Source organism: Lepidothrix coronata, unplaced genomic scaffold, assembly GCF_001604755.1.
Source record: "Lepidothrix coronata isolate B3197 unplaced genomic scaffold, Lepidothrix_coronata-1.0 Scaffold213, whole genome shotgun sequence".
Taxonomy (NCBI): Eukaryota; Metazoa; Chordata; class Aves; order Passeriformes; family Pipridae; genus Lepidothrix; species Lepidothrix coronata.
Genome location: NW_016690393.1, coordinates 473,579 through 485,917, shown reverse-complemented (window position 1 = coordinate 485,917; position 12,339 = coordinate 473,579). Strand labels below are relative to the sequence as shown.

The 12,339-nt window shown below is 57.0% G+C and overlaps 1 protein-coding gene across 1 annotated transcript in view; it reads right to left on the bottom strand.

Annotated features, from left to right (window-relative positions):
* Positions 1-12,339, bottom strand: part of ITGB3 (integrin subunit beta 3) — a 25,594-nt gene that overhangs the window by 9,076 nt on the left and 4,179 nt on the right. The window contains exons 2-9 of the mRNA XM_017833294.1: positions 10,688-10,773; positions 6,366-6,558; positions 3,730-3,982; positions 3,148-3,310; positions 1,938-2,099; positions 1,699-1,794; positions 1,413-1,502; positions 764-1,056 (exon numbers count right to left, since the gene is read on the bottom strand). Coding sequence (XP_017688783.1) covers positions 764-1,056; positions 1,413-1,502; positions 1,699-1,794; positions 1,938-2,099; positions 3,148-3,310; positions 3,730-3,982; positions 6,366-6,558; positions 10,688-10,773 — 1,336 coding nt within the window. The remainder of the gene's footprint in view (positions 1-763; positions 1,057-1,412; positions 1,503-1,698; positions 1,795-1,937; positions 2,100-3,147; positions 3,311-3,729; positions 3,983-6,365; positions 6,559-10,687; positions 10,774-12,339) is intronic.

Below are 12,339 nucleotides of genomic sequence, written 5' to 3'. Positions count from 1 at the left end.
ATAAAACAGACCCTTACAAGGTCAAGGGGCCCTAAACCTCCCTACTATCCTAAAAATAAAATATGGTCTTTTAGGCACCTGTTTGTCCAAGAATGCATGAATTATGACTGGTTGTAGAGATAACCCTTTTAGCTTTAGCTGTAAGAAAACCCATATATTAAATACTTAGCAAAAACCTGTATATAATATAATTAATATGCATGAAGTAGCTAAGATAAATACTAAATGTACCCTGTAGTAGGGGTGTGCAGATTTGGGAAACTGGTCCCCATTTCTGTCACCCAGCTGGCTGCTTGCTTTTACCATATAATAAACTCTTATTCAAAAACTTATAGAAACTCGAGACTTTGTTTATCACATTGAGGAGCTCACAAATAGGGTCTACCAGGTCTCTTTGGGCTTATCAAAGCTGTCCCAGCATGGTTTGGGCCAGGGCACCTGCTCTGCCACAGTAACTAGGTGAATTTTTAGGTTGGATATTAGGAAAAAGTTGTTCACTGGTCAAGCATCGGAACAGGCTGCCCGGGGAAGTGGTGGAGTGACCGTCCTTGGAAGTGTGCAAGAAATTTGTAGTTGTGGTGCTCAGGGACATGGTTTAGTGGACCTGGCAGTGCTGGGTTGGTGGCTGGACTCAATCTTAGAGGTCTTTTACAATCTGAACAATTCCAGGATCCCATGCACTGTGGGCAGCAGCCTGGGCTGAGCTACAGGACCGCAGGGTTGGCATCCAGGAGGCTCAAAACGTTTTCCTGCTTGCACCCACCCCACTGGACCCCCTCTCTCCACTGCTGAGATTCCAGAGTCCGTGTCACCGGGGAGGGGGTGGGACAAGCAGGCAGTGCTGGTGCAGAGCATCAGACAATCTGGCAGCACTGCTTGGTAGAGGGGGAGGAAGGCCAAGCCCACGAAGAGGATCCTCACCGTGTCCCCGATCTTGAGCCCCACGCAGGACTTGAGCCCAGGGATGACCTCGTCGTTGAGGCAGGTGGCGTTGAAGGCCAGGGACAGCTCTTCGGGGAGGTCCCGCACCTCCAGCTCCACCTTGGAGCGGATTTTCTAGGCAAGGAGAGAGCAGTGATGAGGACACAGCACTGGGGAGGGCTCAGACCCAGGCAGGGTCCCCCCCAGCACCACAGGACAGGAACCGAGTGCTCCAAGTCTCTCTCAAGGCTTGGCTACATCATTCCCTACGTCACTGCCTCGAATGCCTTTGAGGATGGAAAGGGGCAGGCAGTGAACACAGTGATCTCCCTTCCCTCTCACATGGGTGGAGACAGATGCTCACAGCTGGGCCAGGGAGGGTGCTCAGGGCTGGGGGGGCTGCCAAATCTGGGTGGGCTGTTTGCAGTGTGAAGCAGGGGCTATTTTGGGAGGCGGAGAGCTCTTGTGGGGCCAACACATCACACACTTACCCCATAGGAGTCCACGATGAGCTGCAGGACGTTGCTGGAGTCTCTGGACAAGGTGCCCACGGTTGTGCCTGGGATCAGCTCACTGTAGTTCTGGAGAAATACCATAAAGGAGGTCTGTTTGTGATGGGTGACTGTGTCGTGGCTGGGCCAAACCCCACCCAGGCACACAGGAGCGTCCCCGGGAGCTTTGGTGGGACAGGAGACCACCAAGCCATCTCCAGCCACCCATGGCTGGCTCCTGGGGACCCTCCAGCCCCCCAAAAAGTGTCTGCACAGCAGCTGGTACCTGGTAGAGGCCAACAACTGTATCTGTCACAGCAAAGATCAAGTTGATGTTCTTCTGTGAGAGTTTCTCAGTCATCAGGCCCAGAGAGGGATAGTCCTGGGGAAGAGGAGAGGTTATCCCCTAGGGACATGTACCTCCACCACCCGGCTCTCCAGCCCTGGCTGGACCACCTTTCCCATCCCATGGGGACCCAACAGGAGCTCTGGGCTCCACAACCCCACGCCTGGGCCGGGATTTACCAGTGTGGTGCTGGCAGAGTAGAAATTATCCTTGCCAATGTGGCACTGGGCGTCGTTGGGCTGCACGATGCCGGCCAGCCGCCCGTCCAGGGCGATGTGGGTCTTGGCGTCCGTGGTGAAGACGAGCAGGTGGGAAGCATCATTCCTCCAGCCAATCTTCTCCTGCGGTGAAAGGAGCTCCCAGTTACGTGGCAGCACCCTGTGCCAGCGCCCCACTGCTGCCTTTGTGCCACCCCGGGGCGTGACTCGGCCGTAAGGACCAACCAGCTGCAGAAGGAATGGAGGGAATTGCTCCCCCAGGGAAGTGCTGTGGGCATGTGGGGGCTGGCAGGGGGGCAGGGGCTGCTTGTACAGGTGAAAGATGGGTTTTAATAAGGAAGATATCAAGCTATTAGAGAGTGTGCAAAGGAGGGCAATGAAGATGGGGAAGGGCCTTGATTTGAAGCCGTGTGAGGACGCTGAGGGCACTTGGTGTGTTCAGCTGGAGAAGAGGAGACTGAGGGGAGACCTCAGTGCAGTTCCAGCTTCCTGGGGAGAGGCAGAGGAGGGGCAGGGACTGAGCTCTGCTCTGGGGGGACCAGGGACAGCACTCAGGGAATGGCTGGAGCTGTGTCAGGGCAGGGTCAGGTTGGATCTCAGGGAAAGGTTCTTCTCCCAGAGGGTGGTTGGCACTGCCCAGGCTCCCCAGGGCAGTGGGCACGGCCCCAAGGCTGCCAGAGCTCCAGGAGGGTTTGGACACCGCTCTGAGGGACAGGGTGGGATTGTAGGGGAATCTGTGCAGGGCCAGGGGTTGGATGGATGATCCTTGTGGGTCCCTCCCAAGTAGCATATTTTGTGATTCTGTGATTAATTTGCCTGTGTTAATCACGGTGTTTAATGACTGACCTAATAAACCCCTCCAGCAAAATCAAGGTGCAGGCACGGGAGCTGTTGTCCCTTTTGGGCTGGTCACTGCAGGGCTGACATGGGATCATCATCCATTCCCAAACACCTCCTCTGCTCCTCTCTCCTGCCAGGACCACTGAAGGTCCTGCTCTTCCCTTGCCTTGACTACTGGGCTGGAAATGTGCTGGTTGAATGTTCACCCTCTCCAGAGCCGAGTGGCACAGCAGCTCAACAAGGCTCATGATCCTGTCCTGGTGGGGTTGGGCGGTCTCTGCCCACGCTGGTGGCCCTGCCCCAGCCCCAGCCAGGCCTTCTTGCCCCTCACCTCGCACACAGTGGCCTGGATGATGGCATCGAAGCCGCCCTCGGGCGCGTCGCGGTTCCGGGACACGCTTTGCTTCCGCACCTCCTCGTTGAACCGGGTCACCTCGTCCGTGAGCGACAGCACGTGCTTGTACCCGAACATGGGCAGGCAGGTCTCACCGATCCTGGGGGGGACACAACAGTCACAGGGTTCTGCCAGCTCCCATCCCTGCCCTGCAGCCATCCCGTGTCCCAGGGGCCTGTCCAGGATGTGCCGGTGAAGGACCTTCTAAAAATCAACCTAGAGGTGCTGGGCTCAGGGCAGCTCCCAGCCTCAGACCTGCTGGGATTTTTAGGAGTCGTTTGCTTCGAGCCTCAACACTTCTCATGAAAAACTGGTGTAAAATTGTTCCCTTAAGGACTTCCCGGTGACAATGATAGTTCTAGTTCAGACCTGCTCCTCCTCCCTGTGCCGGCAGAACACACTGTGCAGCAAGGTCTGAACCCTGCCCGGAATCAGGCACTGGGATGGATTTCCAGCCACATTCCAGTGATGTCCCATCAACTTCTGGCCCTCCCAGGACTCCCTCAGCCCGGGACTTACTCATAGCAAGGGTTCTCCATGGCTTCTGGAGGAGAGATGTACATGTAGGGGGAGATGGGCTTGTCCACGAAGGCCCCGAAGCCGATGCGGAGGTTGCTGGTGAGCTTGCGCATCTCGCTGGCCAGCTTCGTGCCCAGGTTCTGGATGTTCCTCAGGTCGTCCTTCATGGAGTTGGACAGGTCCATCAGGTAGTAGATGTCCACAGGGTAGTCTTCCACCTGACGCACTTGGACACGGAAGACCTGGGAGTCGTCTGGAATGTGACAGGGCAGCGGAGTGAGAGCTCCTCTCCTGGGAGGAGCAGGGGGGGACTCGCCACAGGATTAGGGAGAAGGTCACACTGCAGGGTCAGCAGGAACCCAGGGGATGGTTAAAAGCTGCTGGGAGGAGAACATCACCCTTAGACAGACACAGAGGGGCAAAGCCCTTAGTCAGGTGCTTGCACAGGAGATGTTCTGTGCACCCTTGGAAGTGTCCAAGGCCAGGTTGGACGGGGCTTGGAGCAACCTGGTCCACTGGAAGGTGTCCCTGCCCATGGCAGGGGGTGGAATGAGATGAGCTTTAAGGTCCTTTCCAACCAGAACTGTTTTAGGATTCTGTGACAGATGTGTCTGCATTCCATGGCTCCTGTTCTCCAAACCTCTCAGTACCAGGATGTGAGCAGATCCTCCTGCCCAGGGCTGACCCTCCAGCACAGCAGGTCTGGCAGGGACCACAAGGGGACTGCAAGGCTGCTCTGGACTTCTCTGAGCTCCCAGGGACTCCAAGCATCTCCTGAGGCCTCCCCCATCCCTCTCCCCTCGGCTCCTCCCAGCTCCTACTGGGAAATTTTTGGTGCAACATTTTCCATTGAAACAAAAACTTTCCTCAGACAGATCCTTCCGGGGATCAGGCCAGTTTTGACGACTTTGGCACTTAAAAAAAAAAAAAAAGGCTGAAAATGCCTTGAGTTGACCTTTTCTTTTGGCCTTTTTAAGAGACAAAGGTTCTTTCTTCTGGTCCTTGAAAAGGCTTCTTTGAAAGGTAAGCCAGGGCACAGCTGCAGCCTTGTCTGAACACCTCAGACACTGAGGGGAAAAAAGCTTTAATTGAGCTTAAATTGTTGCTGTTTTCACATTTCCATGTAAACCCACACGTCACCTTCTTTCAGGATGGAGAAAGTTTCAAAAACTATGAGAGCCCAAAGAGCTCCATCCCCCCTCCAGCTGTGCTGGGACCCCAAACAGAGCCAGGGGTCCCATCTTTCTGCTCAGATGGCAGCTGTTTGTCCTTGTTGAGCTGAAGCCATGAGCACACTCAGCTTGTGGGACACGAGCTGTGACTTGTCCTGCTTGTATCCTTCATGATCTGGTCTTGGTTCAGGAGTCAAGGCCGATGACTCATTCCAAACCCTCTTGGTTGGGCAGAGATGGTATCAAGCTGGGTTTTCTCCCAAGAAACAGGAATTTACAGGGATTTACTCTCCCGAGCAACACACTCACCCCCCCTCCTGCCAAATACCTTTAGACCTAAATAGAACAATGGCCACTGAGCAGCTCCATGTCCCCACAAAGACATTTCTGTCCTTCAGATGGGTCAGGACTCCTCCTGGCCAGCCCCAGGGATGTGCCACGTGCTGTCAGCCACTGACATCCAACCCCAGGGCTTTAATGAGCACAAGGAACCAAAATTGTTCCTGTTGAGACTGGCAGAGTGACCTGTGAGGGGATGTTTGGGGCAGAGCAGGCGATGGCACCGCTCGCTCCACGCTCCCCTGTCGGGGCTGGCAGAGAACCTGTCAGCAGCCTGGCAATCAGTGACGAGGAATGTAAACAACTCTAAGGAAATATTTACTGTAATGCCGGATGGAACAAACGTAAGGCAGCCCAGAGCAAAGGTCACCAATCAAAATGTGCACAATATCACCAGTGACAGCAGGCACAGTGTCTTCAGTGTCACCAATGAGAGCGTGTGCAGTGTCTTCTGGATTACCAATGTATGTACTGTGTTTTATGCTTGAGACTTTTGAACCAATAGTGTACAAAGAGTATAAAATAAACACTTGAGAGCAATAAACAGCTTCCTGATCACCTTACACCTGGGCTACCTCTGATATCTGTGTCGCTTTGGCCGCTCCGACTTTACCAGCGACATTCCCCGAACCGGTTCCGTGAGCTCGGGCGAGTGACGCCCGTTAGCTCTGCCTCCTGCCTGGCATCCTTGAAACTCCTGGCTGCTGGCAGGGGACCAGAGCAGTTAATTGGCTCCAGCCTGCCTGGCTGAAGGGAGCCAGGGAAATTACAGGACCTCTTGGCAGCCCAGCCCTGCCAGCTGCTCGTTAGACACGAGCCGACTTCCACCCAGGAATTCCGAGCGCAGCGGCAGCGCCTCGGATCCAAACGGCTTTTTGTTGAAGTCACATCCAGTCCTGCCCCTTGGGCACATCAGGCTTGAGGCAAGAGACTGAAGGCAGCAAGCAGCTTGCAGGCTGCCCACCAGGGATGTTCTGGAGGGTTCAGTGTGGCCCCAGCCTGGCCTTGCCCCCACAAGACCCCCTTGGCCAGCGAGGAAGAGCCGTGGCTCTGTCACTGCCTGAGCGCCCTTTGGGTTATTCCCATTGCATCCCCCCCTTCCCACAGCGGCCTGGGGGCTCTTACCTGGCCTCAGGTTCAGCTGAATTCTCTGGGGGCTCATCTGGGTGGTGGTGGCCCCCCCTGAGCCCTTGTTGCTGAGGGGTCTGTCCTCCAGGATGGTGACACTGCTGCTGGGGGACTCGATGTGCTCCTGCCCGCAGCCGTTGTGCAGCAGGTTGGCACGGAGGTCACAGCGAGGGGACGACTGTGCCCAGACCTGGGGGAGAGGGACACGGTCAGGAACCAGCTCCCCACAGCTGGGAGAAGGAAAACCACCCCCCTTTTCCCTGGAGAGCTTTATCACACCTCATGCCAGACCAGGCCCGGAGGGGTTTTGGGGCACACGGTCTGTGCTCGAGGGAGGTGGCAGACAGAGGGGATTTGGGATCAGCACGTCCTGCCAGGACCCAAAGCAGGAGCTCAGCAACCCCTGCCAAGGAGCGATGGATAACACACCCCTGCCAACCCCCTCCCGGCTCCTGGCAGCTGGAGCCTCACGTTTGGGTTCTGGCAGAGCTGAAAGGAAAGCCTGTCTCTGTGGGATGGCTGGAGGAGGGTGTGGTGGGATGTGAACAGGAGCAGGCTGGGACTTTTTAAATTACTTGTTGCTTTGGCAAAAGACAAATCACCTTTTCCCCCCATTTTCTCCACACGTGCCCTCAGGAATCCTGCTGTGAGCAAGGAACGGGCCCACTGTGGGTGAGCCCAGTGCAGGGAGCAGTGCTCAGTTCCTGCCCAGGAGTGGATCAGGCTTATCTCCAGCTCCCCAGCTTCCTGCCGGATGGAGCTGACCGGGAAAGGAGCACCAAAAAAGGAGTGAAAGAGTGAACAGGCACTGGAGTGCAGGAGAAGCCGTCAAGGGCCCGTCAGGGGCAGGAAGCACAAAGTGTGGAGTCACTGCGGGCTCCAGCCCTGTCCCTCCTTTCCTAGAAAGCTCCCGGCTCCCTGCCCTTATCACCACACATTCAGAAGGGTTCACGTCCCTCCAGTTTCTCATGGAGACAAATATGGGAGGAATTTCTCTCCCCCATCACTGCCGGGATCTGCTGTGACACGTTCCCGCTCAGGCAGTGTCCACCCTCCTCCCCAAAGGGATTTTCCATCTGCCTCCCACAGCCCAAGTCTTTCCACATCGGACTCCTACAGCAGAGGACCAGCACAGCCTCTCCCTGGTGCAAAGGGAAGTGGCACAAGCCCTGGTGGGGCTGGTCCAGGGATGCTGGATCCCAGTTCTGAGTCTCCCGGTGCTGGAGAGGTTCCCATCCGGGATATCGTCTGCCCTGGGTTCAGGTTGATTGAACCCAGGGATGAATTTGCAAACAAGGGGAAGAACGCAATGGTGTCAGGAGGCCCTGGCTGGCCCACGGCCCTCTGGAAGCAGGGACAGCCAAGGAATACATCAGCAGGCGTGTTCCTCCCCCACAGCCTCCCGATCCCACCGGATCGCTGCTGACGGGGAGGAGGACAAGTCATCCCTCCAAATTAGCTCCCTTGCACCCATCCACCCCACAGGCTCACCCCACGGGGCTCCCTGCTGTGGGAAGAGGTGGCTGGTTCACTCCAGATCCCATCAGTCATCACGTACGTTCCTGTCCCAGGAAGGGAAATTGCTGGAAAAGTACGTGGGTGAAAAGCAGGCTGGGCTGGGCAGGTGGGGTTTATCCATGGCACTGGGGGGTACCTGGAGATCCCAGGGAGCTCCCAGGACCTCAGAGGCCATGTGGCACCTTGTGGGATTAGCAGCACCATTCCTGCTGTGAGATTCCCACGGAGAAGCTGTTTAACCCCAGGACTGCATCCTTCCCCTTTCCGTGGAGCCCTAAATACTGAGGTTGGCTCAGGACTCACAGGAGCCTCCCCAGCAACAAAACTACTGCAAAAGGTGAAGGAAAACATTCCTGTGCCATCCAAGGAGTATTTGGCTACAGGGTCCTGGCAGCTCCCAGTCTGTTTTTGACCCCAGTCTCTGCCACCTTGCTGACTCAGCACTTTGGGCACAGCCCCAGGTGGGAACAACCTGGGGCAGCCAAGGCCTGCTGGTGACAAACACACAGTGCAGGGACTTCACCCGTGATAAATCCCCCTCCTCCATCAGCACAGCTCCTTAGGGCAGAAATGTGAGGGGATGTGTTCCCACCCCTCCATCCCAACCTTCCCACAGCCCTTCCCAGAGATGCTCCCCAGCCCCACCTGCCCTCTGTCCCGCTGCAGGGAGGGAGGTTTTAACTCAGGATGGGAAACCTGGTGATTTTATCCCAATTCCTGCCTCCAGAGCCGTTAAGTGAGGGCAGGGTCAGGCAGGGCACTGCCAGAGCCAGCTCCATCCCTGCCTTCCCAGGGTGGGAGGCTGTGGAAACTCCCACATCCCCGGGGCATCTCCATTCTCAGCTCTGGCACAACCACATGCAGCATCAGCTTCTCTGCAGGAGAGCTCCTGGGAGGGCTCAGAGCACAGATACCTCCCCAAATTAAGCTAAAATCTTCCAGCAGCTTCTCTGAAATCCACCCCTGGTCCAGCCTTGCCTCCACCTTTCCTCCAAGGGAACCAGAATGGGTGACATTTTGGGAGGGTGAGGTGCTGGAAGATCTGTCACAATAATCTCCAAAGGGGTTTTAGAGCCACGTGTCAGTGTTACAGCTTGGCTGGCTTTTTCCAAAAGAAGAAGTGAGGGATGAGAGCATCTATTTGTTGGGAAGAGTGGTCAAGGTTTCCAAAAAATAAATAAAACTCAACTCCCCTCTGCATCAGCGCTCAGGGGGGTCAGTGATCACAAGAAACCACAATGAAATCCTTCTCCCATCCCAGCCCAGGATGGAGCAGCAATAGCTCATCACCCCAGTGAGTGGGAAAGGGCTGCAGCAGGAGCAGGAGCACAACTAAGGGCACTGTCCCTTTAAAAAAAAAAGGGGGGGCTGTGCAGTATCAGAGACCTCCCCCCACCCCAGGGAAATTAAACAAACCCGCAGCAAAAACCCTCATTTGCTAAATTAGGACAATGTGGTCCAGATGTTGGGGCAGAGTTGCTGAGCTGAGCTGCACTCCCGGCTCTCCGGGGGCCGGCTCTGGCAGTGGGACGGCTCCCTCCCCGCTGTCACGTCTGTCCACGAGCACAGCTCGCAGCAGCACTGGAAATATTTCCTTTTTTGGAAACCTTTGCTGATCTGGAGGAAAAAAAAAAGCTCCATCACAGCCCCCGCTGCAGCGTTAAGGCACCAGCCCTGCCCAGTCAGCAGCCGGGAAGGAGGGAGCCCAGCCCAGCCCAGCCCAGCCCAGCCCAGCCAGCATTCCCCCCGGGACAGGGGATCCAGAGGGAAGCCAGGCCCTTTATCACCCGGCACATTTCGGACACTCCCCGAGGGAGATAAGGGGCACAAACATCTTTATTCACACCACACCCGAGGTCCAGCCCTATCTGATGGGCACAGCAAGCACAGCCATCCCCTCCAGACACACACTGACCCCAAGGCATCGACCACACAGGCACGATCCAACAGCATTTTCCAGCTTGGATCACTTTTTCCCAGGTCTTCTCCTGGACACCACGGGCACAGCCTCAGCTGGAGGAAGCAGAAAGCAAGGAAAGCCTTGCCAGAGGGGGATCCACCCCGGGCTGGATGCCCTGAAGGTTTCATCACCTCTCCCCATCCCAGCCTCACCTCCCTTGGCTCTGCCCCGGGGCTGCTCTTCCATCCCCTTGGGAAACTCCCTCCTCTTACCTAATGGATTAACCCCCAGGGCAGCATTTTTGGAGGGGAGTGTGGCAGATCTCCCAGGCTCTCACCTACCCAAACTGAGTGATTTGAGAGCCACAGCTCAGCACTCACATCCTCCTTAGCCCAGCAACCAAAACAAGGCACCTTGTCCTCTCCTCCCCTTACTTGCAATGAAAAAAAAGGCTTTTAAACCCAACCCCATAACTTCTAATCACCATTTTCAATTCCTCCCTCCAATCCCCCTTCCCTTTCCAGCCCCTTCCAGCAATTAAGCTCCTTCAGCCAGAGCTTTACAACAGGTTTTCAAGAAGCAAACCAAAAGTAAACTGAGCTTTTACATGCATGTTATTTGAAAGGCAAAGTGATTTCCCAGTGGAAGCAGCACCATTTCCCAGCCAGCTCGATGCAGCTCCCACCAGCACACGCTTAAGGGGCAGATTTTGGGAGCAGGGCAGGAGTGATGTGCAGGTCTGAGCCAGGGGATGTGTTTAGACACGGTGGGAACAGGTGGAGATGGAGCCTGGGATTAATCCCACAGCCCAAAGGCTCGTCCCTTCCTCCACAGCCCCAGTCCTGCTCTGGGATGAGCTTCAGCCCAGCTCAGCCCCCCAGCTCAGCCCCCCAGTTCTTACCTCGGCAGAGCACCAGGCACAGAGGGGGCTCACAGCCAGGCACTGCTTGCAGGAGTTCACCCCACGGGTGGTGCAGATGTTGCCCCCTGGAACAGCAAAACAGAGCAGTCACAGCCTGCAGAGCCCCAGCTCACCCCTGTGCTCAGGACTCAGTGCTCAGCCACCGGCTCCCTGAGCAGCCACAGCCCCCACCAGGGCCCTGCTCTGCCCCCTTTCCCAGCCCCAAACCCTGGGTGTTGCCTCCTCGCCCCTTTCATACCCTGGCACCGGCCGGGCTTGATCCTGCCCAGGGCTGAGCACCATTCCTGCCGTGCCAGCTCCTTAAAGTGTCCCCTCCTCCCTGCAGCATCACCCAGGTGTTGGAGTGAAGCTCCCACTGCTGGTATTTGTGCCCCCCTGCAGCCCCCTTGGAGCAGCAGGAGAGGGAAGGGGTGAATTCCCAGGGGTGCAGAGTGGTACCCACAGCCCTGCCAGGGATCAGCTGCCTCTTCCCACTGCCCCGACCCAGGGTGGTCAGTGGGTCACTCAGGGCAGGGTGGTCAGTGGCTCACTCAGGGCAGGGTGGTCGGTGCCACCTTGTGCAGACACTGAACACAGTGACTGGCCTTGGCTCGGCTTCAAATCCAGGGAAAGGAGGGGAGGGAAGGGGCAGGAGTCCAGCAATGTGCTGGGGGTGGTTTGCACCGGTGTCCCAGGCAAAGGCTGGCTCTGTCAGTGACAGTGGCCGTGGGGACTCTGGGAGACACAGGCTGGCACCAGTCCTGGAGGTCAGAGGCCAGAGAGTCTGTGTGTGGGGACTGAAGTGCCCCAAAGTGCCCCAAAGTGCCCGCAGTGCCCGCAGGGCTCAGGGTCAGGAGGTGGCACAGCCCGGACTGGGCGGCTCCGCGGTTCCAACCGCCGGCAGTGACAAGTGCTGGGGACACGAGTGTCGCCCTCGGCTCTTCCTCCCTCCCGGGCACAAGCACCTCGGCAGTTTTAGGGCTCCCTGGGCAGAGCAAACCACAGCCATGTGCCCGCTTGGCCGGGGGACACTGCAGCCCCGGGACCCGGGGGATGCTGGCAGGGCTCTCCCCTTTGTCCCGTGTCCCCGCTGTCCCTGCCCAGGGCTGTCCCGGCAGCGTTTTCCACCACAGGAAACGCAACATAAAACGGAAAGAGGAAACTGTGAAACGATGTCGTCAGGTCTCCGGGCAGAACCACAAACAACGGCCGTGAGCTCCTGCCTGGGGGCACCTGGGCTGGGGTGTGGGGGTGCTCTCACAGGCTGTGGTTGTCCCAAAGTCCAGCAGCTGCTTGGGGATGTGCCCCAGGACGTGTCTCATCACACCTCTGCCACCAACACCCCCAGCCTGTCCCACGCAGGGCACCGAGCTAAAGGCTGAACCCGCCTGCCTGGCTCAGCACCAGCTTTGGGGTGGCACCCGTGCCCAGAGCTCTTGCTACCCGGCTCCATGTGGGGATGGGGCAGATTTTAAACGGCCCAAAAGTGTGACAGGTTGGTTCCTGCACCTCAGCAATGTGCCAGCAGCAAGATCGATCCTGGGGGCGGATGGGGCAGGGAAGGGGGAAGGCAAAGGACTCTCCAACTGCAGCAGCAACACCAACACCTCCCACTTCTCACATTGGCTCCCTCCCACTTCTCACATTGGCTC